This window comes from Platalea leucorodia, assembly GCF_965183815.1.
Source record: "Platalea leucorodia genome assembly, chromosome: 6".
Lineage (NCBI taxonomy): Eukaryota > Metazoa > Chordata > Aves > Pelecaniformes > Threskiornithidae > Platalea > Platalea leucorodia.
Window position 1 is genome coordinate 32,285,602 of NC_138828.1, and position 27,914 is coordinate 32,313,515.

The following is a 27,914-nucleotide window of genomic DNA, read 5'->3' on the forward strand; positions in this document are numbered from 1 at the left end:
AGCTATAGTTAGGCAGGCACTGTGCTGCACATTTTACAAGGGAAGTTTACAGAAGCAACCACTTGATACACCAACAGTGTTACTTAATAGTTTACTACAGAGCATCCTTCAGAGACGTAGCATTGTAATAGGCAAAAGGTCAACACATTTTTGATTTGTTGTGAATTTCAAATTATGTCTCTTCCTGATCCTAGACTATGTTGGATCTTCCAAAACCAGTTTACCTTTGTGTTACTTAGTCATTTATGAGACAGAATGAACCAGGGTGTACAATCCCATAAAAAGAGATGAGAAAGTTTTTCTGATTCTGGATTGACAGAACCCCTCATGCCAATCACTCAAAGATTTCATACAATGCTTGAAATATGAATTCATCTTCTTAAATACTCCCTTTGTTGCACCTATTACAATGTTCTCTGATGTTTCTGCAGCTACAAAATCTTGTATCTTTTGTAGTTAATCTTGCAGTGTTGTTTTAGCTAAAGAAATAATTGTCATAGAGGTAAGCAATCCTCACTTGATGATAAACTTTGATATATCAACAAGCAGATGAAGCAGAATCAGCAATACCTATACACTTGCACAGGTCCAACAGAAGATTGTAGTCAGCACAATTGACCCACCTTCCTAAGATACTGTAACATTTTAAAACTGTAGGCAGATGCTATACTGTGATAAATGGTGATGGTGTCCATCGTCATGAACAGAACAAATATCAGATACATCTGTTCTTTAAAATTGGTCTTGCCATGTTCTTGTAATTTTTTATTTATTTCGTTATCACCCACTTTCATCTTCATCTCAATGTTTATTTACTAAATGTATTACATTCCTCCCTGTCTTCTCTGTCCTCTCAGCCTCTTCCTCTCTTAATTGCCTATAAAACCTCTTCTCTGTTCCTCAGCTTCTCCCTGCATCACTTTCTTTTACACTCACTAATTTACCATAGTCTCTACATCATCAAAGTCAGAGTTTTTTTTTTTTCTCCTAGTCTGTGACAGGAAATGAAACTCCTTCTCTCCTAAAAGACTGAGAGGTCTCAGTCTGTTCTGTTGTATGTTTAGGCTCTTGCTCATGTGGTGAAAAGGAGTAAGAAATGCTTCCTCTACCTTCCCTCCATTTGGAGTGAGCAGAAGCTTTCAGTTTCCCGTTCAGCAACAAAATAATTAGGCAATACTCTGAGCAAACTTGTATTTATCAAGGTCATGTAAGGGCAAGAAGTAAAAGAAATGGTGCCATATATAGCAAAATAGATCTGTGAGACAGCAACAAAAATTTGGTAACTGCAACTACATTTGCAGGTGATACTACACAGAAGTAATAGAAGAAAGAGAAGGTAATCAAGAACAGATTCATTTAGAAGGTTTGCAGTAACCTGGCAGGGAAATGAAGCAGATCCTTTGAAGGGAATAGTGAAGAATTGCTTTAGAAGTTAGGAGGAGAACCATTGAGGGCAGCATAAAATAAACCAAAGGAGGACAAGATTTTGAAAGAGAAATGTAATTGTGTTGTAGTATTACAGATTGTGAAGATGATGTTCTCATTCCTACACCGGGCAAAGAAGAGGAGACTAAAGGCCTCCGAAGAGGGTTTAAAAGGTCCACAGTGGGGAGAAAAGCTCCATGTAGCAAGTGCATCTGAGCCTTCAGTATGCTCACCGTTGAAAGGGAAATGGCTGTAGCTGGAAAGACAAGAGCGACTAGAGAGTTTTGTGTGTTTGGATATGTAAAATGAGAGAGACTAACATGAGCTCGTGTTGGGAGGAGGAAGAATCACGTGAGCTGGAGAGGTGAAATAGAGTAAGAGCACAAAGAGGTGAAAAGGAGATGAAACATGACAAAAACACTAAGGCAAGTAGAGAGATTTGATATGACCAGATGTGTGTGTGCGTGTAGGACCAAATGAGGGGAATGGGAAAGGAAAACAAGAACTGGGGAAGAAAAAGATGCTCTTCTATCAATAAAGCCTGGAGTCAGAGACACTACTCCCAGCTCTGCCAGTGCTGCATGGCACGACCATAGGGAAATCAGTTCAATTGCTTGGGTTTAATGCCTACTATCTGTAGGATGTTGATAACACAAATTTTGCAAAGTGCCCTGAAGCTTGTTGAAAAAAGGTGCAATATAAGCATGAAACACTTGTATTCTTATGTCAGAGGACAAAGAAAACAACAGAATTCAAATGAGGTGTTCCCTGCTATCCTGCTTAAGCAACTCTTTCAACAGAGTTAGAATACAAATAGAAACACCCAGCTCATCTCAGTCTTGAAAGCACTGGGCACTTTAAATAATTTCTGAATACCTTCACTTTAACCTTGGCTGCCAGAGATCCCAGTTGCACCTGCTAATAACTCTAAGAAAAAGACAAAAGCTATTTTGTATGATGAACCAGGTAAAATGCCAGTTCTTCTGAAGAGTGTACTCATAACAGCAAATGTAAAAGCTGGCAGGGAAAAGGATACATTAGCAACTATTCAGACATTTCATGTATTAATTCAGATTTGAAAGATACTGGCTAAATGCTCTGTAAGAGAATCTTGCAGGAAACAATACATAGTAATCAGTTAAGCTATTGTGAACATTGTTTTTATTCTTAGCTTTCCCCCTTCTGAGGTAGGAGCTAAAAGGACTAACTGTGGGGATACGCAGTTGACTGCACTATTCTAAATATACTTATTATGAATTTATTAAGTACAGCAGAAGCATGTGATACGGTTGCATGAAGCTCTAGCATTCTGAAACATTTCTAAGTTTGAATTTCTATGTTTACATTTTTTACTGGCTATTTATCTAAATAATTTTAAAACTTAAAAACTAACAAAGTATATCTTCTTTTCTTGTTAATGTTGTTTCTGAATATCCATATATAGCATTGTCTCAAAATCAGTGAATTAGGTGGAGGAGGTCACACGGGCTATCAGTAAGAAGCTGTAGTATTGTGATTCCAAAGAAAAGGTGGGAAGGGAATGTGGAAATAGTCAGCAATAACGTAGCCCCTTCGCTGAAGAGGCATCAGCACGACAGTTTACAGAGGGAGAGAGACATGGCTGCCAGGCCTGCATGCGGACAGCAGTTAAGAGGCATCCTACTTTTCTCTGCCTGGCCTCTGGGGAAGGAAAGTGCAAAATGCAATCTGTGCCTCTTTGGCTGGGACAGCAGCAAGTCAATGAGTGAGAAAAGTCAGCCACAAACCTCCTCTACCCTTGTCACAGTGTCTGCCAGTAACGCCTGCCTGCAGATATGAGGCCATTTTTTTGAGCTCAAGGCATGCAGGGTATTGGGTGAGCTTTAAGATAATTCTTTCTAAAGAAAAAACATTTAAATAGTTTCAGATTATCTCCTACATTATGTGACTGTATGTATATAATACATACCAAAATGGACCCCGATTCTCATTTGGGATCTTGGGCTCTTGCTCTAACACATATAATGCTCTTTAGGTAGGAGTAACTGGTTTTGGTGTCGTATCAAAGGACTCATAATGGTAATAATGTTATCACAAATAGACCAAAGAAACAATCTACTATCCCTTAACCACCTGTATACATACTACTGTTGTAACTACATGTGTAATTGGATGCACAAAAGATGCACATATTTTTTTAATATATGCCCTTCATAAAGCCAGAGGCATGCTACTTCTGCCCAATAAATTATACGATTGATTTCTTAAAAACTAAATAGCATCAAAGTAATGACTAAAAAATTCCATCAGCCAAATGCTGTTTTGATTGTATTAAAAAGTAGAGAAACAAAATTTGACAAAACAAAAACAAAGAGTGAAAGGGAGGGATATGAAAGGTGTCTAATCTACAAAATGAAAACATAAATGAAGTAAAACATACTGACAAGTGAGGTGAAAAACTGAAGATGTTCCAGCAGAAAAGTTCTTGTAGAAAACCTCACCATTTCTGGCTACTTCTGCTATGATGTTAGCTACTTTTGCTGTGCAGGAAGATTGTGGCGTCAACAGACTCGCAAACACCTGAAGAACTCCACTTTTCTGGATTTTTTCACTTGTCTCCGTATCTGAAAAATACATCACACAAAAATGACTTGTGCATCAGCTTGCTTTGGGGAAGAAAAGAAAGAAAAGGAGAAGGGAAGTTAAGTCTTCTTAAAGGTAATTATTAAAGTACTTATTTTCCCATATAAGAAGCCAACTGCTATTTCAGTGATCATATTTATTTTATATGATGTGCTCATAGAACTTAATACTTTGCCATTCCTAATCAATTGACCTTTATAAGGTGACTCTATGTTATATAAGTAAATACAGATACATACTCATGCATATATAGGGAAACTACTGGAGAGAATGGTAGAAATGGTCGAGGAGTGATATGCAGCATCCTAAAATACTATGTAAAAATCAAGGAATGCTACTCTGAAATGGTGAATTATTGGAAACATTCAAGGAATGACTGGGGGAAGTCCTTACAGCTGAGGGCACAGCTTAATGCAGTGTAGGAGTCAGAAACTGGAGAAGAGGGAGAGCTAAGTGGATCCTAGTCTAGATTCATCTTACACTCAGCTTGAATATCTTCTATGTTACTCTGCTAAGGTACACTAGCTTCAGTACAGTCTCAGTAGAAGGGAAAGGGAAAAATAACACTGAGTTTCTTGTAGTAGAGATCAAAGATTGGCGACAAAACTTCTCCTCTTTCTGCCTGTAGTAGAGAGGAATTGTGCAGCTTCTCCATAACAGGGCCCCACCTAGCATTGCTGGCCAACAGCTCTGTAACAAACTGAAAATTAACTTTGATTCAACTGCAATTAAAGATAAGGTACTAGATGCTAAAACATATTTTGCTAATGCTTTCGAACAATGGCATATTTGAGACAAATATTAGTGTGACATACAATACAATTAGATGGCAGCTATCACTTTAGAAAGCAGCATGACTCCTTAAGCCATTCATAATGGAAGCTGCATTCTCCAAAGATGGCTGTGAGATGCTCTAATTGATGACTTTTGCAAAGCAAAACAAATCCATCTGAATGCAAGTCTGTTGTTCGACAACCCAGTCTCACAGGGGCATTTTTAAGCACTACAACATGCACAACCCCCCTCACATCACTTAAAATAAAAGCTTTACAGTAAGTGGAAGTTAAAATTTAAAAAATCGCTAGAGCTTTCCAGTGATGGTGAGAAACAGATGTAGACATCTCAGAGTTGAGAAGACAGGCCTTTGACCACCACTTTCTGCGGTTTCTTAGAAGCACCCTTACTCTGGTGTAAGAGCTATCAAGACAGTCGGCTAGGCAGCAATAGTAGTAATCAATGGATTTTGGTTTTATATAGTATCTTTCAAATCTGGGAGAAAAGGGAGGGATATTATATACTCTTGAACAGCAAAGGGGGAGACTCAAACTAATCCAATAGTTTTTTCAAGACAACTCTCTCTGTTTTCCCCCTAAACAAGTAAATGCGTATTTTGTGCACCACAACTAGCTAGTCTTCTAGAGCAGCAGTTTGCAACCACTCTTCAGCTGTGATTCACCTGTGAAATGGTAATGATGTCACTGGGCTCACCACCTCCTCTCTCCTCCTCCTCCTCCCTTTTCCCGTTCTCAAGGCTGCAATTGATTTTTGACTTGTGGCAGCTCCAGGACAACCCCTGCTGCCTCCAAGGGCAGGAGAGATCCACTCGAGCTGACCCTGAACAGAAGCCAGCATAAGCCTGGCAGAGATGACTAACGTGGGTTTTGTGGCTCACATACAGTACCTACATGGTTCAGTGGCTGGGAGCCAGTGATGTCTAGGTGACAGAAAATGGACTAAAAGGAGAGAACTTCAAGTCTGGATTGCAGTTATGCCTCTGTCTTTCTGTATTCAATTCCATCTTGGGAACTGGCTAGGATGGACTACTCATCTGCAGTATGTCAGTGATGACATCTGATTACAAGCAGATTAGGTATAAAATTAAGATTTATTAATTTCAACATATCATGCATAATAAGTGCTAATTTTTATTAACCTGTTTGCAACCTAGTTAACTGCAATTTTTGAAATGCACTGAGAAACCCTCTCAGAAAGTATAATGTAAAGGAGCTTATGGCTTATTTGGAAGCTTTTATAAGTTCTGACATATAGCATATACTTAGTAGATATATTCTCCTGTGGATATATACAGATGAAAGAAAAGTTTGAATTCAGAGAAAATTATATCAGGACTAAAGACTGGTCCAGACATCTTAGCTGTCTATTAAAGAAGAGATCCTCCTTCTCCCTTAAGTTCAAAACTGAAAGTACAGAATTCAAAATTGAAAATGCAGATATCTGTGAACCTGTATTAGTAGGCAGGAGACGTTAATGCATTTTCTCCTGCCATGCTGCTGAGATATATAGTATCCAGTCTTATTTTTATGATCTGTAGTTTGATGGACTCATTACTGTGCAAAGCATAAATTACATAAATAGAGCAAAATATATCCTGCAAGAAGTCAGAAAATAAAATTAAATGCTTCTCCAGGCCAGTTGTGTGTAGCAGATATGCACTGATTTATTCTATTAAGATAAGCAAGTGAGCACCAATAAAAGTACAGGGCTTAACAGACCTGTTGGAAATTGGGAAATTGGCTAGCTGGGATCACATAGATGAAAACAGACCATTAATTTTTTCTTACTCTTAAGCAGTACAGGAGGCACACCTGTGTATACTCTCTCCTTCAAACCAATATCCCACTGGTTCTTGTTACCCAGGCTGAGTACCAGTGTCAAACTTTTGCTAACCACACAAGAGGGAAGACTGATTAATTTGACCAGCAGTGAGTGTACCTCTCCTATCACTGGGCAGGGACACCCCTACCTCTCATCTGCCCTGAGTCAGTGCTCAAGCATAATTGTTTGTGGGGAAAAGCACGTTACTCTGGCATCAGGCAGAAGAATAGCTACTAACTATGCAGCCCACAGTGTTCTCTGAGGCATTTTTGCCAGTAAAAAGTAATTGCCTTGAATGTAAAAAATGTCATGGGGCACTTCAGCTTGTCTGCTCCAAGCCTACCCAAGCCCTGCTCTTCCTCTGCAGAACATTTACAATTTACATTTGGTGTAATACACAAATTAATCCAGTGTCAAAATAGAGATATGATAGTATGACATTAAACCCTTGCAGGTAGTTTATAGTACATCCTCCATATAAGGCATCCTAAGGGAACGTGCCAATAAAATCACTGTTACATCTTCGTGCACATTACTCTAAATTGTCGTGGTTTGTATCTGCAGAATAAATCCATTTTTTTTCAGGGATTCTGTGTTCATCACATTAAAGTTTTAATAAAGAAGGTGGAAAAAAAAAGAATGTGCTGAAATATACAAATTAATTTCTTAAGCCATATGTAATTGGCACACATTTTAGTTATAGAAAATCAATCTTTTTGGTGGTCTTTTGAAATGCTTGCACAAGGAAGGGTATTTTAATTGGAATGAGATGTCTTATATATAATTGCCTTGTTCAATCTAGCATTTTTGCTCAGTATTTTTTAATATTCTTTTAAAGTAGGAGGGCTTAACAGGCAAATTATGCACAGGGCTGCCCTGTGGAAATTGGGAAGTCCAAACAAAGATCTTCAGCCACGCTTCACTTGTCTGAGGAGTCACCTGTACACACAGTTCAAGCAGTAAGTGTTGAAATACATGGCTGTAGAAGAAAATACCAAGTTGGAAGTTTTGAAGATGATTTCAGCACAGTGGTAGGTAAGCAGTTTGGCTGTTTCTTAGAAGTGCCCAAATGGGACAATTGCAAAACATGAGCTAAGAGTCTTGTGTGTGACTCTGTGCACATGTAAGTGTGCAGTTCTAGACCCTGTTCTGCAGGATGCACTGAAGGTGTAACTGTGGTAGGAGGGGACTGCAGCTGCAGACAGCACTGAAAAGCAAATAACTGCCCTAAATCAAGCCAAGATTTTCTTCTCCTTTGTTTTTTCCACTTGCAACTAGAGTGTGGCATGGTTGTTAGGGCAGGGGCTTCAGGATGCATGGATTTAGACTGCCCACCCATTAAAGCCCATGCACCTCTGTCTCTTTTTTGCTCAGCTTCATATAACACAAGTACTGTATAAATGCACAAAAGGCAAAGGGACGTAGACCAGAACAGAAATGGAGGAAGGTCTGTGTGGAGAGGACAATGAAGGGCCATGTTTCTGTAGCAGTATTTTCACTGTGATTGTAAAAACCATGATTTGGTTTTCCTTCTGCAGAACCTAAGATCACACACCAATGTTGCCAAAGGGCTGGTGCTCATACCACTGCCTGGGCATAGGAGAAATAGTTTGGGGTTTACTGATAATAAGAAAGTGCTAATGGCTTTAGCATAGGGAACCCTCAATTCTTGCCTTTATTTGTTCTCTTCAGAGGCCGGAGAAGGCCTGCCTGGCTTCCTGCCTTTGTGTGTATGCACGAAAGAGGTATTATTTGTTAAGGATATGAATCTGCTGCATGCTAGTTTCATTCTAGGCTTCCTAGTAAATTATTAGAGGCTAAATTATTTTGAAAACTTATTTCAGTTGTTGTCTTTTGAATTGCTATTTCAATGTATTGTCAATTATAGTTGGAGCAAGTAAAACCAAAAGTTTCTCTAGGAGCAAGAAGGATCTAGACAAAATCTCCACCATGTAATCTCCTTCCATGCTTTCCATAATGAAGAAAAAGGAAATTATAGTCAATGTTAATCACATGCTAAAAAGTTGGCTTATGCTTACCATTTTAACTCCTTTAGCAGAATTGCATCCCCTTTCAAATCTGTTCAATTTGTCTCTTAAGGAAACCTAACAATCTAGGTAGCCTGACATTAGGATGCCACACCTCAAAATCTTTTGCTATACGTGATGTCCAGATTTCAAATGCTTTCTTTTAAAGCCTGATTTTCAGTCTGCATGCACCAACCCACCCGTAGAGCACCCACAGGCCCCTATCTTGAAGCAAAGAAACTGCAGGACTGTAATAACGCTGCTTTAGAAATAGCCCTTTTGCACACAATATAATACAGTGATGTGCGATGGCAGCATAATTGGGGGAAAAAACCTCTAAGGTTAAACCTGCAGCTTTAGATGTCTCTTTATATCACTAGATATCAAGACAAAGGGTACGTTAGATCACATAGTGCCAAAATCTTATTAATGTCATAGCTAGGTGATTAAAATGTCAATATCCTTGCTTTTCATGGTTTTTGCAGTGCCTGAAGTCAGAATAATAAAGGGTGTGGGCAGGAAATTCTTTAATGCCATAGATCAGAGCTGGAATGCTGAGCACCATGGCTATCAGACTGCTTAATTAAGTAGCAGAAATCACTACAGGAAAAAAATCCAGTCAGTGTCTCAAATTAAATTCTACACTCTCTCCCCTCTCAGCTCTATTTCCTGTGAAATTTCACTCCTCTCTAGTCTCTCTTTTTTCTTCTCTGCATCATTTCGTCCACCTTCAAGTGAAAGAAAAGGCAGGGAGGGGGAAGGGAAGGGAAGGCAAAGGCAAGGCACATCTGTCAGAAGTGCTACTACTTTGCCCTTGCTAGCAGAAGAAAACTATAGGTTCACCATTCCTGTTCTCTATGAACAATGAGTTTAAGTTACACTATTAGATGTAACCCAACAGTAGTGAAGGCTAGCACTGCAATAATTCTGATGTTGTGGAGCTTTACATGAGAAATGAGGCACACCACAGAACTGTAAATGAGCAGCTTCGTGAGTGTCCTCTTTATTAAGCCAACCGTGTTTGCAATGTACTCTTTTGAAAAATATATCTGCAAAGATGTTTTATAAACCTCCTGAAACTACTGCAGAAAATTACCTTGGCTTTATAATGTTCCTCCTACATGTACTCTCATCAGAAAGAGAAAGATGAACACATGAATAAATAATGATGAGCCATGTATATCATGAAAGGAACCTTCCATCTGTTCTTTCAGAAGGCAGAAGAGAGGAGAATGAAGGGAGCAAGGGATATCTTTCTAACTGGCACATCCTCCTAACCACCACAGTAAAAAAGGTTCACGTGACCAAGAGCAAGCATTGATGTTCTCTCCATATATGGCCTCCTTCAAGAAGCATTGTCTCTCTCTCTCCATAGACTCCTACTGTATTTTCCAAGCCACAAAATGGAGATTTTAGTCTGACTATAAGAGCAGAAAAAGAGGGTTGTAAAGAACCTCAGTGAAACAAATTATGTGCCCTCATGCAACAAAGAAGGCACCACTGATAAGGAGGCTTTTGCTTAACATACCTAAGCCAAAAAGACTGTTCCAATTATCAAGACTTGTTTTTACAGAAAAAAAAAAAAATCCTCTAATTTATATATAGAAATGAACGTATAAATATACCCTCCTTTTGGCATGCTCCTGCTCACATGGGGAAATCCCTACAAATACAATCTGCTTGCTCACCTATCCTTCAAACTAGACCCCTAAGAGGCAGGGAGGGAGGACTTTCCCTTAGCTGTGTGAATGTTTCCATCGTGGTGTTTGCTCTGTTCTGTCTCTGCCAGCAGCAACAGGGCAACTTCAATTCCTATTTTTAATGAAGAAACAGAGATAGTACACAGATGTTTGTAATTAAAATCTCAGCTCTAACAAGGAAGGAAGGACAGATGGAGAGGCAGATTCATCAACCAGCTAGCTGCATGATTCCCACTGATTAAATTCTCCACAAGCTATATACAGAGAATACAAGTGAATTTCTGGATGAGACCCACCCCTTGAATAGCCTGTTGCAGGTACCAATGAAGTAAGTTAATACAAATACATGCCAGCTTTGCCTTCAATGAAGAAATATGCACATCAATACTTCCACAGATATGTCACAGCACAAGGCAGAATATTCAAGTTAGGCAGCTCAGAACCCCTGAATTCCTGAACTGGATCTAGTTTAGAGCCCTGATGCATAGTTTGGTGGATTTAGCTGAGCTGTTAGTTCCCCCGCTCCCCCTTTCTGACTCACCCTCTGCAGGAGGTAACCACTTCGGTAGCACAGTTGCTGAAAGAGTTTGATATTAGTGTCTCACCTGCCAAGTTCGTTGTCTGGCATCTTAGTACAAATGTCATCCACTAGCATCTTCGTGTTTTATACTCAGCCTGTGTGGTCATTTTAATCTGCCTCCTCTGTTACTTGTACTAACTGGACTTATTACAGGACCCTGGGTAAAGCCTTAATTATCCTCATGCTTTAGTTTTTCAATCTGTGTAACAGAAATACTAAGCCCATAGCATAAAATCCTTTTTCCAAATTCAATTTAGTTTAAAAATCAAATCAGATTTGAAAGCTGAGCATTATATATGCAGGAAATCTTTCATATTCCTTTTAAGTAATCTCTTAAGAGTGCTTTCAAGCAAGCTGAAACACTTGCTGTAAAATGCTGCCCAGTGCTTATTGGAAGAGTACGTCTACATACAAAGGAATTTTTTAGCTACTGATGTTTTTTAAAAGTTTTGCTACCAAAGTAGCTTAAGGAAAAGCTAACCTAAAAAAGATCACGTTTGTAAGTCATAAGGGACTGGGACAAAACTAAGAATGAAATTTTAAACCTGAAATTGTGAATTACATGATCTCTAAATACAATCTTTTGTAAAAAGCATGCCTTTTCCTTTGCTTCTATATTGCATTTGAAAAATGCAATATAAAAAGAAATTTGTCAATTCTGTTATCTGGAACTGCTATTCACTGATGCCTTCTGCGAAGAAAAAATATATAATATTTAATCTTTATTTGGCACATTGTGTATTCAATGAATAGCACTTGGAATTTAACACTTGGATAAACATCATTTAACTATGTGGCACCAAATAAATACATCGCTATTAAGAGGAATTTATGTAAAATATAATCCCACTAAGCAGCAGTGATTACCATTCAGTATCATTAGGGTACGCCAGTTTACTGGGAGACAGTCCAATAAAAAGCAGTCACCTTGATTTAGTATGTTCCAATTAAATAGGTAATAATATATTATATACAGCATTTATGATGAAACATTTCTGAATTATGTGTATACAGTACCATGAAAAGGCATCAGCTTCATGAGCTAAGATGCAACACACATCCTTCTTCAGCAAAAAGAAGGAATGCTTTATAACACAGTATTTGAGCCAAAACTCCTCTTACAAAATATCCATCAGGATTCCCAACTTTCAGAAAGGCATTTGACTAGAAATCTTCTCAGGTAAACTTAATGGACTGCAATAAGCTTAATTGGCTGAGCTGGCCCAATTCAATTTGAACCTCTGGCTCTGCTACAAGAGATTATCTGCATCAGAGGCAGACTAGAAATTCTTGCTTGTATGAGTACGGTGGTCTAAGATGCAGGCTTTTGGTCTGACAGCTTCCTACCAGCAGACCCTTACTGCTGATGCAGCTATAGTGCCCAAAGCTACAAAAATAATAAAAGTCTGTTTTGTTGGTAATATTACTTTCTGAGGGACGTGGTGTAAGGTATTGTAACAAAGGAATGTTTTAGCCGGTAGAAACTGCATCCGTACGAAGATGGTTTCCATCCTTGCTAGTGCAAAAACAAGCCTAAGCCTTCCCTAGCAGCAGAATATAAAATCTTCCTCGGGGTTTTATGTACTGTCTTTATTTTGTCGCCAAAATTATCTCTCTATATGAAAATGCTCCCGTCAAAAATTTTTTTCTCTGTAATCCATTATCACCATTTATGTGGACATAAGACTTGATTTTATGCATATAAGCCAATCAAAATGATTTTTGGTCATGCAAAATATTCCCAATTATGTTAAATGTTATATTATTTTCTACTAATATAGATGTTGTAGAACATAATTCAATGGCAAAAGCTAAATGCTTATGTCATACTTTTTCCTTCAATTTTATAGCTTTATAGCTCTCATCGAGAAAAACAGGTTTATATGACACTCAGCAAAGATAGTGTACTAAGAAACAAAATGGAAATACACCTTTGAAGAAAGAACACTTTCCTTGACACCTACTGTCATATAAGAATCAAGACTGATGGTGACCCAAAACAAAGGAATTGCTAAAAGAGGCTGTACATAGTTTGGCTCTGAACATGCAAATGCTTCGCTATGTATATAGCTTTATACATGCAAATATACCTCTTGAGCTCGGTGGGACTACAAGAATGCAAGAATCTATGTCCTTAAAAGTAAGAATATATGTAAATGTTGGCAGAATCAGGACCTTTCTTTATATTTCTTTTACTAATTTTACTTTGTGCTCTAAATGTGTGCTGCAGTAACATACTGAGCTAAATCAATACAGATTCTGAGCATAAGCAGCTGTTGTAGAAGGCAGTGGGAATTATGAAGTTATGGCATTTATTGCCACTTAGGTACCTGAATTTAGCTTGTTTTCTTTCAAAACTGTTACCTTTAAATCCGTTCCTCCCTTCTTCCATTTCTCTCCTTCCTCTAAAAAAATCTTGTGCACTACTTTGTTCCTTGTTATTCACTCACTTAGTTTCATTTATTCCTTTTTCATTTCTATTCCCTCTCCCTTCCTTGGTTTGAGTAGACATTAAATACATTATCCCTGCACCACTGAAGTCCAAAGAAGCTGGATCAAGATTTAACAGTTGCTAAACAGACGCCAGTTCATGTCTCCAGTATGCAAAGAAAACGAGTTGTACAAGGTACTATAGGTAGCTCAGTGCTACTCTTAATATTTTTGTAGTTTCCAAGACAAACCAGGAATAATAAAGTAGTAGAATCTTTGTCATGGGCTAAGGCCACCATCTTCTGAAAGAATACTTTAATCTCAGCAGATAACTATAGATTTCAGGAGACAATTAGCAATAATACTGTTTTGGTTTTGTCTTTTTGGAGGAGGATGTTCTAGATTTCATCTGCATGTTTCCTTTTCATGGATATACACCATAAATGTCTGTTGCTTGTTTGAATGTTCAGGCTGGGACACTTGCGTATCAGGACTAACATGCATGTGTCTTCTGTGTCTGAGTACACATCCATGGGTGGCCGCCTCCTCCTTCTAAGATCATAGGTGGGTGACATATACTAAGGATCGTTGGAGGGCAGATCTGAGGAGGATCAAAAATCCACCTGGAAGAGAGACTGCTGCTAAGAAGAAAGGGAGATGCTAAAGATCAAACAGGAATAAGACCGCAGGGAAATGCTATTTGTCATTGGACTTAATTCTACTAGTTACCAGTTGGTTTAATAGGCCACTGATCCAATTGGTATCATTGTCTACCCACTTGCTTGTGCCATGCTACCTTGATGTGCTTGTGCACTGGCTTGTGTTGTTACAGCTTACTTGTTTGTAATGTGCATTAAATCTGTGGGGATGCTGAGTGTTCTTTTTTTAATTATCTGAAACAACAGTAGCCAAAAGTTAATCCTACATGTGAAGGTCAGAATAGAGCCTACAGACGATTACTATTTTGTTTTAAGCTATAACGCTGGGCAAGCATTCAGTATCATGAAAGCACTGTTACGTGGTCACAATCCACATGAAATGATTGTCACCTCATTTTACTCTTATTCTGCTCAAACGGTCTTTTCAAAACAGAGAAGGGTTAGGTTGGTGATGTTTAAGGACAGGTTTGCTTGAGCAAGCTGTGAAATGTGGAGTTTTTTTCTCTGTGCTTCAGAAAGGGAAAGGAGTAAGCTTAAAACATCTAGCCAATGAGAAAAAATGAAAGTGATTTCAGGTAATGTTTATACCTTAGAATAACTCTGCTATGACAAAAGGTTCTACAACTTAATTTTTTCTGTGTTTGGGGTGGCAGGGTAGCGTGTCTTGTCTTTCATACTAATGTGTTAGAGGATCATGGAAACAAAAGATGAAATGACAGTTGCTTAATCCTGTGTGTACTAAAGAGGTACAAGATTTCGCTGAAATTAGATGGCGCACTCGTGCTAAAAGTTAAGCAGATAGCCACTTACTTGACTCTGCAATGAATAAATGAGTATGTACACTGAACTGTCAAAAATGTCCAAAAAGAAAATAGATAAAAATAGGTAAAGCTCTAATTTTTTTCATAAATCAAAGGCATTAATAGCGACAATAATACATTTAAAAATTTCAGAGAAGCAGGGGTTTTTTTGTTAGTTGAGCCCTGAATTTAACAATTACAAAATTTTATCTCTAAATTCTCCTTGATTTTTCTGCTCTAGTAGACAAATTGTTCCATCTTCTATGGCCAGCGAAGATCAGAAAAAGGAACATCAAGTATAGGAAGAGCATGAGTATTAACTAAATTCAACATCATATGGAAGCCATAGCTATAAAGAACAGAATAAAATAAAGAATTTCCAACTCAAATATAACCTCTGTGTTAACATATGGTTGTGAGAACTGGAAATCCACCAAAACATTAAAGACAGGAAACTAGATGACTTTGAAAGCAAGTGCCTACAGAAGATTCAGGGCATTGGATGGAAAATTTCATCACTGATAAAGGAATGTGAGAAATCTGCAGCCTCTGCAGAAATCCAACATTTTCTTAAGCACTCCAGATGCTAACACATCCTCCTCTGTGATGCCATCAAGTAGGAACCATCGTGTTTCAGAAAACCCACTGGTGATTTTCAAGAGAAAACCTGAACTGAAACTTTAGGTAGGAGGGCTGAGCTCATGATCTCAACAGCATAAAGCTGAAACAGCAGGAAGTGATGGCAAAGGTTTGCTAGCAGTTGCCCAGGAAGTTTGTAACATAAGGTTATTTTCTTTGATACAACACAGTGAGTATATTCAAAACAAAACAAAACATGGCTACAGTATATAGCCAAAATATGTTTTATGGCAAAACAAAATAGCATAAAGAAACTGCATTCATTATGGGGAGAAAAATGACATGCCAAAGAAGCCTTAGAATAATGCTGAACTTTCCACTTTCAAAAATGAATTTAAAATTTTCATGTGTCATCTGATGGTTCCTTGAGTTACCAGGTATCAGCATAGCTCAACAAATAGAAAACAGGGCATCTTAGCCAACCACATCTTCAAGGTAACGTGCGTTATTTTAAACCTTCTTCTTTGAACTGTAAGAGCTTTCCAAAATTTCTAAATCCCTTTCAAAATTCGGGCCCTGCCCTGTCACTTAAACTTATCTCTATTGGTGTGATTTTGCTTAACCATTTTTACACACAAACTTGTAAACACATACTCTTAGCCTCCCAAAAAGTATATGTAAAAAGATGTTTCAAATGCATATGCTAACCTTTGCACTTCAATTACATGTCAGGCATTTTTCAGAGCCAGGTGCTGAAGGCTGGGATTAGTGGGCATTTTCAGCCTCTTACACTGAGTATATCAGAGCCAAAAATAACGTTCTCAGCAGATTTTCAGATTTCTCATCTGTCAAAACTGGGTTATTTATGTCTGTTATAGCCTCTCGTATCTGAAATGAAGCATGTCTGGACTAGCAATAACATTTATTTTTTTTTGTTACTGCAATAATTTTGTCCCAGAAGGCCTGTGGTTCAAAAGAAAACCTCTATTTCCTTCTTGTTTTCTTTTTCTCAGGCAGTCCTTTCTCGTGAACCTCTATTTGAGGATCTTAGGATAGCTGCACTTTTTTCATAGCCACAATATTTATAAGATGGCTCTTAATAGGTACAAATCTGTATATGTTGATATAAAATGATGGCCAATATTGTTTTCTATTGTATTTCCCTATACAATACAATCAACCTATTGTTCCCAAAATCCAATAGTACATAGCCATATTTTTCTTTGGGTGTGAGATAAAAAATAAAGCATTTACTGCTTGTTTCCAGAAATGTAAGCATATGATCTTTCAAAATACTTTTCTCCAGTGCATAAGTGTTTTACTCATTCTTTTGACAAGTTTTTTTAAAAAATAGATTCCAAGCTGCAAAGCATATGTTAAGCTATCATATTTTTCTCTGTTAGTTTAGCCTGCCATTGATTAAGGCTTAAACTGAAAATATCTGAGCCAATAAAATCATAAATGGATGAAGTTGTATCCATTGTCTCACAGATCTTTTTCTACATATAACTGGTTCAGTTCTAACTACTATGTTCTTTGAATTACGATAGTAAAACATGTAACATTGCACTTTTAGAACAAAACTCTTGAAACGAATAATTGTTTTCTTTTTCACAAGATAGGTTTTGGTTCCAAAATAGAAAGTAACTTGAGTTTGTATCATTCAGCTGTTTTTTATTATTTAAAAAAATAATAAAATTCAGTAATATACCAAGTCTAATGATGCCACTGGAGCTAGTGTTTAAGACTGTCCTTTTTCTACAGTATTTGCACTGAGAATTTCTGCTGGTCAGGAAAGCAAATATGCTTCCCTTGCATCTTTAGTATAACTTTCAGTACCACTTGTATGTAGGGGAAGAATGAGATTTCAGAGAATGTTCCTCTGCAAGTTGTCATTAAAAAAAAACCGACAAAATACCCTTGAATTCCAAAGTTGCTAAATATGACAGAAGCTTAGCGAAAAATGTCAAAGCAAATATACAGCTTTCGTAACAATGGCTAATACCTCAAGGTAGATGGCTGTGGACTGCAGACAAGTATGCAACATTTGTGTGTTGGTCAGAGGGCAGCCTGAAGCTCAGGGGGAGGGAACTTGCTCACCCTTCTGCATTGAGCACAGGGAGCTGACACAACTGCATTTCTCTGAGAAAAATGCATCCAGATTCACCTACCAGAGCTCTCCTTCCCCCAGATTCCTCCTGTGGATTTTTTTGCAGACTTCAGTTCTTTTCTTCTTTACACACATTATTATAAAGCAGCTACAAGTTAAGCTGTTTATTACTCTAGCCCATTTTTTGGGGGGTGGGGAAGAAAATGACCCCTGTTTATAAAAAGTCTCAAATTATAATGTAAGAAATTCTGACATATTAAACACAAAATTAAATTTCATTTTGCAATGCACTGTTCATCTCAGGGTTTTTTTTAAGCTGAATCAAAAAAAGCTGCAGAACCTCAGAATCATATTCTTTGACAAAGTAATTCCTTGGGTTTTGCCTTTTCTGATTGCTATGATCATTCTACACTTCATATTACTGTAAACAGTGTGCTTCCAGATCAGCAAAATTCTTTCTTGACAGTAACACATGAAAGTATGTCTATATGGAAAGAATCCAAATTCTATGGAGCAGCAAATGGAGTCACTTGTTTTAAGATACAGTTTTTAAAAGAAAACACATGCAATATATGAATTTCACCTCTTGATTCAGTAGAAGCCAGTATTTCATTCAGTGCATGGCTGACTGTGTTGCTAACATTGCTTATGGATCATGCACCACAGCCTTATTTTAAAAATCTAAATTATGGAAAGTTTAGCAAACTAGTGATGGCGAACACTGGCGAGTGGAGAGAGAGATCAAATATTCGTGTTTTCCTTTCAGAAGTAAGGTGGACAGAATCTCTGCTTATGTGAATGAGGTAGATCCATAGAGGTGCAAGGAGATGTGCTGATTTACATTAGCTGAGAATCTAGACTAATGTTATTGCATGTCTTCATTACTGCAGGCCTTATGGGTGCAAAGTCCCCAGCTACACCAGTTGACTTCACTGGGAATGCTGAAGGAAGTCCACACAAAACGAGGTATGTTCTTATTATTCTAAAGCATTTCTAATGCATGCTTATATCTCATTCCTCTGTCACTGTTGCCTCTTTCATCCTAAGTCCTCAGTTTTATCTAGTACCTCAAGCTAGTCCATATATGACTGGCCTCAGCTGGAAATGCTGGTGACAGATCAGAACTAAAATATCTGCATAAACAGGAGCATACATCTCTGCAAACAATGCCTCCTAAAGAAACCATCAGTGCAGGATTTTCAGACCCGGGTCTCAGATGGGTCTCAGATGCGAAGGGCTATACACCTATCTCTCTAGGCAAATAGTAGCTAAAAACCATTTGAATTTGGCTTGCCAAATATTTACCAGCAGTTATCACATTCAGCAAACTATCTGATTCGCCCTTGGGTAGTACAGCACGTGTGTGTGCACACACCTTAATTTGATTGGTGTGACAAATGGCAGAATGGCTCGTAAACCCAGACAGGAGGTATCAAGTTCCAGGGCACTACAGCCTGTCTGGGATTATCAAAAGATCAGCTGGCAGAAGGAGTGTGGAAAACAAAAGAAAAAGCATCAGATTACATAAAAAGAAATTAAAAGCTACAATATTCATCATAACTTTGCCATCACTTTCTATACGGTAGACAATATGGGAAGAAAGTAGTTTGTAATGTTTTAACATAATGAAAAGATTGTATGCAAAGTAAATGGAACTATAATTGTCACTGTACTGTTAGAGACTAAGGAATTTAACTTATGTTTCTGCAGCAACCACAACCCTATGCTGCATGCCTGCAGTTAGCAATTAAAAGCAGTGTAATGCTCTCTGAAACATTCATAGGTACATGCAATATGCCCAAGTTGAAGTCGTGGAAATGATTACTTCCTTTGTTAAAAATCTCAATGTTGTATTAATACTGGGTTTAACTGCCGGTTTTGGCTGTTTTGGGAGTGGGTTGCATTAGTGTATTAGTAATATACCAAATTTTATATAAGATAAAATAACATTTTTATCTCCAAGTCTTAATGAAGTGAATGAAACTTTAAGTTCTGTGACTTACGATACCACCATGCACTCCCAATGAAATCATAGTCCTATAAAATTCTCTTAAAATAAACTCCATTCCTTCCATGGCTTATTTTTCTAGCGTTACTCTAATATGATGATTTACTGAACTATAATCAGAATGTATAGTTCATTAATATAATTATACACATGGGAATACACAAAAGGAGAGCGGAATTATTTGAGAAATCTTATTTAAATTATTTCTGTGTTACAATTAGCTTGTAGTTTTATATAAACAATCTGATTTCTAATTATTATAATAATTTATACACTGACACAGAGGTATAGTGTGTATCCCATATCTATATGATATCATATATATGACAATACCCACTGTAACTAAAAATCAATCAATCAATCAATAAACAAAATCCATATTAAGATGTTAACTGGTTGGATGAGAACTATGAGAAAGGACATTTGTTGGTGGTTTGGTCAAAGGAAGGACAGTCATAATATACTGGTAGCCCAATAATAACTCAGAGACTGCAGTGTTTAGAAAGCTGATTCTATATCTACTTGTTGAATCAATCTATTACATGCAATTTACCTCAGAATTTCTGAAGTCTTTTGAATGTAATGCTGTTCTCACAAATTTATTCCAAAACAGAAACCTGTCTTCTATGAGGATTTTTTTTTTTCCAAATCATCAGGCTATCCTGAGAACTAAAGCCTGTTGTCCAGAGAGACTCAGCAAAACTTAGGTATAGAAGTGTCTAATTCACTTGAAAGAGAACTGATATACAGGCTTCTAAATCACCAGCAAGCTGTTGAAAAACCTGCCCCACCTAACCCATCTAATTTTCAGTGAGTTATTTTAGTTGCCCTCAGTCTTGGGCAACTGAAAATATGTGGAGATGTATATCATATGGCAGCTCAGCAGGGTTATATTCATGTTACTGACTTACACGCAAAGAACATGGTAAATGGTGGAGGGATTATAACTAAATTTTCTAAAACTACCCAAAAGAGAGAGGTCAAAATCCAAATAATCTGCTTATCCGATCTGGCAGCTACAAGACTAGAAAAGAAAAGATTTTGGAAGGAAGAGCAAAGCCCTAGACTGAGATGGAAGAGAGTAATCTGGTTGCAAGGAAGCATCGGTAAGTTTGCTGTATGTTAGTCAAAATTATTTTGCATGTGCCGAACTTGTTCTGTGACATAGCTATGTGACCTTTATAGGCAAAATGGTAAACTGTTATTTACACTAAGTACTTTGTCACTTTTCCTACCATCTTCTTTTTAGTACTTATCATTTAAGCATTAGACTTAAAAGTACTGGAAATACCAAATCCAATTGGAAGTTGGATTAAATTATTGGATATACCTTATAAACAAACCCATAAGAAAAATGATTCAGTGTCTTCAAAAAAATGGGTTGATCTAAAAGCCAAATATTTTATTATTTCCTGGCTGACATCTCCTTGCAAAATAATCAGAATTAAAAACCCACTACCATTAAATGCAGAGACTGTTATAATCCATATTTGATTTGATAGGGATGGTGCTTATATTCTATTGTGAAAAACCTCATGAAGTATTTTAGACCAACTAAGCCAAAAGGCTGTGATTTATAGAATACCATCACAGGAAAGAAACAACTTATTAATAGTATGTAATTTTGAGTGTATTGATATTTACAAAGGACTAACATTTTTTTAAATAAAGAATTTATAATCATGGCTTGTATCTATCCTGACAAGTTTTTCGACCTGAAATTGTATAGATTTTTCTTCTGCCACCATCTGAAGCGCTAAGAAAGTTAAACTCGGAGAAGTCTTATAAGCTGTCATCTTCATTTACCATACCTTTCTGCCTACTGTGAGTGGGGACACACATTCTACAGCTTTTAGTGAAAAAGACATCTTGTTCCATTCTTAAGTTATTTTTGTTATCATACCACATGTCAAATTTGGACCATCTTTGGATATCTAGCCTATTTCTGCTAATTGGAACTATTGGAAATAAGAAATATGTGATCATAAGCATAAGGAAAAATACATTACAAATAGGAAACTATGCTCTTTTAACCAGAATTAGCAAGCTGCTCCCCTAACCCTCTCCCCATCCTATCAGGCTTATTTGGCTATCCCTGTTCTTTGTTTCTTGAGTGATCAGTTGGAAAAGTAATTGCGCTACTTCATCATATTGGAAAAAGGACTGGACTACAGCTGTTCCAAATATCCAGGTATTTACTGTCACTGTCTTCGATGCTACCTGAGTGTTAGAGATTTGGTTTTCGGTTAAAAAAAAATGAAACCCAGAACAGCCAATCCAGCAGCCTACTGCTTGAGTCAGTCTTTCTGCCACATTTTACTTCCTCCATTTTAATTCACTGATCTCATTATATGATTTAAAATCTGAAAGGTCCGCACAACTTACTGTTTTGTGCCAGAGCTTGAAGCAGACAGTCCAAGCATCCCTCCAAGCTATCTGCTGTGCTGTCAGTGGTTGTTATCTTCAGCTTTTTCAGGGCATCACTTAGATTATCTGTTTGGTAAACACAAAGAAAAGAGAATTCAGTGTCCTCATCAATTTGGTAACAGCATTATAGCCTTCAATGTAAATAGTTACTGTAAAGTAAACAAGATCCTGTATCAATGAAGAAGGCATGTATGGTCTGTATTCTGAGGATACAAATAGCCGGGTGTCAAAGGTTATAGATGAAATTAAACTTTTCAAATTTAAATATACATTTATCATTCTGCATCTGAGAACAGGATGCCAGCAGGCACTTTATGAAATGCCACTGAACAGCAATTTAGCCATCAATATTTTCTCAGCCTAGGTGGTGCAGAAAACCAGCAGCCGTTTCTTTGCTTCTATCCTTATGTGTGGGAAAAAATATGATGGAAATAAGCACATCTTGAATTTTTTAATCAATAACAGGAAAGTAATTGAAAATGCCATTTTCTGCATGCTGTGTAGGCTTCCATCTTGGCTATACATTCACAGAACCCTAGTGCTAAGTTTAAAGCCTTGTAAGTATTATGCCAGTTTCCACCACAATATTACAAGCACCATTGTTTATATGAACTGTGTTTTATATGAGCCGTGTTAACTCTTTAAATGCAACTGATCCATAACAGCATAAGGCATTTTCTAGAAATAAGAAAGTTCTGTTGTGGATTTCAAAAAATTAAATAACCCTTCACTCTTTAAAAAAACAAACAAAACAAAACCAAACCAAACCACACACCCAAACCACATTATTCTCAATAGATGAACATTTATTCCCATAAGAGTTGGAGTAATACGACTGCTTCCATTTTGAGTATTCTGTCTATTCATGAGGAAGGTATAAGTGTTAGCAGCTGCAGCCTGAGTCTCTTTGGTTTGCTCGCTGATGACTAACCTCACTCTGAATGGACTACCCTTTTAAAAAATGCGTGCTGATTCAGTTTCCATGCCAACTCTGTCAGTAAGCAGAAAGTGTTGTTCAAAACAAATAATGTTAAATAGTGTCTAGCTGCCTCTTGTTCCCCAGTGACTAATCAAAAAGCCTTGACCCAAGCCCTACAGAACTGTAGGTACAGTTTCTTTGCAATGTATCACTGGTATCTTCTGAGCCTGAAGCCAGTGCTGCCTTAGAGCTTCACACCAATGTAGGAAGCCCCCTTCATAGGCGAGTTGGCAGCTGCTGTGCTTTGCCTCCTCTTCGCTTGCCCACATATGGGATGGTGCAAAGGAAAGGAGGCATGGCAAGAACTTCCCCCTAGTTGTTTCTGAGGCACTGGCAGCCCAGTGGAGACACAGCAGGCATCCCACGAAGAGGGTGGAATCTCACTCCTCCTGGAGCAGCTCCGCTTCTCAGCCAAAGCTGTGGCTTTTGTCCCACCTCCACTTTTTATTAGCATATGCTTTTGTAGCCCAATATCCCATATAGATAAAGGTAAGATGCTTCATTTTTGAAGTGCTCAGTATTTAGGTATGAAATTTGTCATGAAATTGTTTATCAGGCAGTTAGTTTGTCTATTCAGTAATAAACATGTTCTTAGCTATACGGTAGCCAGGAATCCCATTATTCCTAAATGCAGAGAGCCAGCAGCATGCAGGCAACTCTGTAAAAGCCTTTGGGGCAGCTGCACTTGGTTGCGCTCCTTGAGATCTCCAATCTGCCTCCCTGCCACCTCTCCTTGCTATGCCGAACTGAGACCTCCTGGAACAAGCTACCAAGAAAAAAAAAAAAAAAGAAGAAGAAAAGATTTATCATTTTCCCTTGTACTGACTTATGTTACTGTCTAGCAGGCTTACTGCAGCACATGTATTGAATGACACTTAACCAACAGTAGAGCTGAACATGCACTGCAAAGTCTCATTGCTTAAATAAATTATTGAGGACATATCACTGGAATTTGTCAAAAGACACAGGTGCAGGGTACCCAATGCCCAGCCCCAGTACTACAATTTAACATTGTGCACTCCACTTCCTCTTATACTTTCCTCACCCACCTCCCTCTCGTATTACTCTCTTCAGTTTTCCACTAATATAGCACCAATTCTCTTCCATCCTACAGGCATCTCATCTCCCTGTATACTCACACACTTAGCTTTGAAACTGTAGCAACCGTTTATAGTAAGAGGACTAAATCTACTATACCTATAAAAAACAGGGGTTCCCACGATGTGAGGAAGAAGAAAATGCATAGGTAAGAAATTCACCTTCACACCAGATTTTGCAGACTATGAAGAGAGGCTCTTGTTACTGGAGAGCACATCCAGACTTTATTTCTCTCTTGTAGCCTCTTCTACCTTGCATGCGCCCAATAAATCACAAGTTCCCACTTATTATTTTATTCTACTGTTCAAAGGGATGAGTGCTTTACCTCAAATACTTGTAATTTCTTCCACTCTGTGCCACATCAGAACCTGCAATAGAGTTAGGAAGCTCTCCCCAGTCTTTTTTCCTACCTCCCCTTTCTGCTCAGTGCCATGTTAAGTTTTTGTGGGGAAAGCCCACTATTTTAATACCATACAGTTACATATGATATGCAGAATGATGCATTTTGGGCAAAATTTTCAAATGTGACTATCCAAGTATTTCATTCCCTAGGACAAACAACTCAGTTTTGCATGGTACCGAGCATGTGCACATCCCACTGACATACACAGACATTTAACTTCAACTTAGACACACACTTCAAGAAATCAATGGACACCTGTGGCAATGGTATGCTATGTTACTTTTAAAATGTCTTATGAAACTATGTTGCAGTATGTGCCACATTGCCATTTCACTAGATATGACTGGATAGTATAAATACTTCTAAAATAACAATAGAAATTAAATTAGAAACCACAGGCATAAAGTGTGTTTCTAAAATAATTTACAATAATACTTGATTTTCTAACAAGTCTACAACTCTAAACTTATGGCAGCTTGAGGCTTACCCCTTCTGTGCAAAAGAAGAAAACGTAAGTAGGAATACTGTAGAAACAACAGACCTCTTGGCACAATGTCAGAAGGCCACGGGCACAGAGGAAAAAACCACCCTTCAGGAATGACTTTATTTGCCCACTTTGATTCTTTCTGTCAAAGCCAATCTCCTTTCTAAACAGGGTCAATACCTTGAAAGACACATTTACTTCTGAAACCTGAGAATCTTGGGCATATGCAAATACATCTTAAACAGATTCAGAGGTTTTGTTACTTTTTTTTCTTTTGCTGTTCTGAAAAGAACAAAACCTTACAGTTTGAGATGACACTGACAGGGATATTCAGAGAGGAAGGGCTGTAGTGTTCCAGCGGGCTCTCATCATATAATCACACAAGGCTTCCTGACTTCTGCAGTTTCACAGTTGCCTTGAACCTGTCATTTAGTGAAGAAGCTGCAGAGGCTTGTCTTCCATGTACAAAAACCCCGTGGTTTTCTTGTGATCATCTCCTGCTTGCCTTTCTGTCTCTTCCTCTCTTTCTATAGAAGCTGTTTCCAGTAGGCTTGTTACTGCATAGGCTGATCAGATTCTCAGATATAAAAACCCATGGGATAAAGACAACATAAGGAATCCTTTTGGACAAGTGTCAGGGAAACATGAATAAGTAGATTTTGTCAACATGCAAGGTCACATGAAAGCTCACATTAGTTGGGAAGCTCTAAGGGGGCAAGATCAGGATGGTAAAGGTAAAAATAAGGCTAGTAATGTTCCCTATGGCACAGTTGCTCAGCAATCTGGTATCAGGTCGTGAGTTTGTGAGGCACCAAGTCAGAAGTTTAACAGAAGTATCCACTATTTTGTTGATGACCCCAAGCACTGGGAGTCGCTCATACTTACACCTGGCTTACCGGATTGCTTTCAGAAGAATTAGTTCTCTTATCTGGACAGAAAGCCCTGAATCCCACAGACCTTAATCCCGTATATCCTAATGATACAAACTGATAAGTCAGGAAGTAGAGTCTGGCAAGAGCTGTCACTAACACTCATAAAAATGAGGTGGTTTAAATACTATAGTAGCCTGCGTTGCTTTTGGTGGCAGAGAATTACTACTCTCTCTCACAAAACTTTTGCTATCTCTTGTGCAGGCATTTTTACAGAGAAAAATAGTCAGAAACTAACATAAGTGAATGCTTTAATATTCCATTTCATTTCACTGTACCCTTTTTTCTGAGAGCTTTTCTGTGACTCATTCCTATTTTCAATCACTAATTTGTTTTATACAGAGAACTGTTCTTTCGTCTTGTAAAAATCTGGTAGTTGATCAACCTTGTTTAGCGTCAGGGCCACAGGAATGCTGGCTAGACTGCAAATAGTTTTACAAGGTACCTAATAATGTATCTAGGGATACAGCTTCTGTGGACAAGAACCAAATTGCTTATTTTGCCTTGAGTTCACAGTATCTTCATCCAAACCACAGAAAAAGTCAAGGTACACAAAAAAAGCCATCTTCTAAGACTGATGTGAAAAAAAATATTTAGAATGTTTTAGCTGAGTATTTAGATGGATAGCTTTTGTCTGGACAGTTTATTTTTATGTATTTTGTGATCTTTTTTCAGTATATTTTCTTAAAAAATGAGACTTTGTTTGAACATATTCACATTTCCTGCATCTTTTGATTGACATCAGGTATTATTGTTGTTATTACTGGGACTATTACATTATATGTGCAACTTATGAGATAAGAAATTCAAAATTAATAGATATTGAAATGGGACATTCTGAAACAGGCTGATCAGATAAGAAAAGAAGTTCAAGCAGTTCTGCTGTTACAGGGATAGTAGCTGTATTAGCCTCAGAGCCTTTTGAGTCTGTTTCACTGGCTCTCAGGAAACAATGAGCCATCAAACTGAGCAGAAGGAATGATGGCATTTTATGGGTCTTCTTGTGTTATAACGGCATAAATGTCTTAAAAATTTAAGTGTGTACATCTATATGGACTAGGCTTCAGAAATTACTTAATTTTCTTGTACGGACTTTAACTTCCTAGAACTTCAGTACAAACTAACCTATGTGGAAAATCCACCACTGACTCACCACATTTGGTTTTGACTAAAAGTATATTCTGAGGTTATATTATTTGAGAACCTAGGAACTGACACATAAAAGATCAGACACGTAATCCATTTAGGCCAGCATCCAGCTCCCAAGCCATCCTTACCCCATGCTCTTCGTTTCCCTTCTGATACCATCTGTGTTTCTACTCTAATGCAGAACCCACGCCACCAGCAGAGCACTCTATGCACAGCCATATTCAGTGGTGCCTGAGGAGCCCTGTGGTATATAATACCTACCTCACAAGTCGTTGTCGCAACCTTGATAACCTCCCATGGGAGGTGGGGGTGGTTTGTTGATCCTGAAGCTGGCTGCCTGAAAAGTAGGCATATTTGGCCTGAATTACTTTTTGCAGCAGGAAGCCCAGCAACTGGTGAGATCTGTAGCATGCCTTTGGTCTTTAATGACCCCAGATGCCTTTTCCCCAAAGAAAGCATAGAAGACTGGCCCAAAATTTTCAGAGCCCATTAGTTTCCAGGACATTGAATAAGCTGGCAGGAATGTACAGGATGGGTCCTTCTTGAATCTACATGAGGAAAAGCTAAGATGCTTCCCCTTGGATACCTTGTCAGAAGATACCTAGTCCCATATAACAGTTTATCTACCTAGATGTGCAAAATACCCAAAATATACATGGTTTATTGAGGACAAAAGTACTTTGTCCTCACGTTCAGGCCATTGCCAAAAAATACTCCCTCCCCTCCTTTCTTTGCTGCAGCTGCCCTCAAGTGCTCCCAAGTGTACAGTGTTTTCTGTCAAACCACACAAATCTCTCATTAGAAATGACTCTCTGTTCTTAGCCCAGCCAGGAAATTTTGAAACTTGGCATCTGATCAGAAGGTAGATAGATGCTGTCAGAGGCCGGTG

The 27,914-nt window shown here is 38.0% G+C and overlaps 1 protein-coding gene across 2 annotated transcripts in view; it reads right to left on the minus strand.

Annotated features, from left to right (window-relative positions):
• RAP1GDS1 (Rap1 GTPase-GDP dissociation stimulator 1) overlaps positions 1-27,914 on the minus strand; it is a 102,726-nt gene that overhangs the window by 42,938 nt on the left and 31,874 nt on the right. For both annotated transcript variants that reach the window (XM_082316572.1, XM_082316571.1), the window contains exons 2-3: positions 21,942-22,049; positions 3,906-4,028 (exon numbers count right to left, since the gene is read on the minus strand). In XM_082316572.1, the coding sequence (XP_082172698.1) occupies positions 3,906-4,028; positions 21,942-22,049 (231 nt within the window). The remainder of the gene's footprint in view (positions 1-3,905; positions 4,029-21,941; positions 22,050-27,914) is intronic.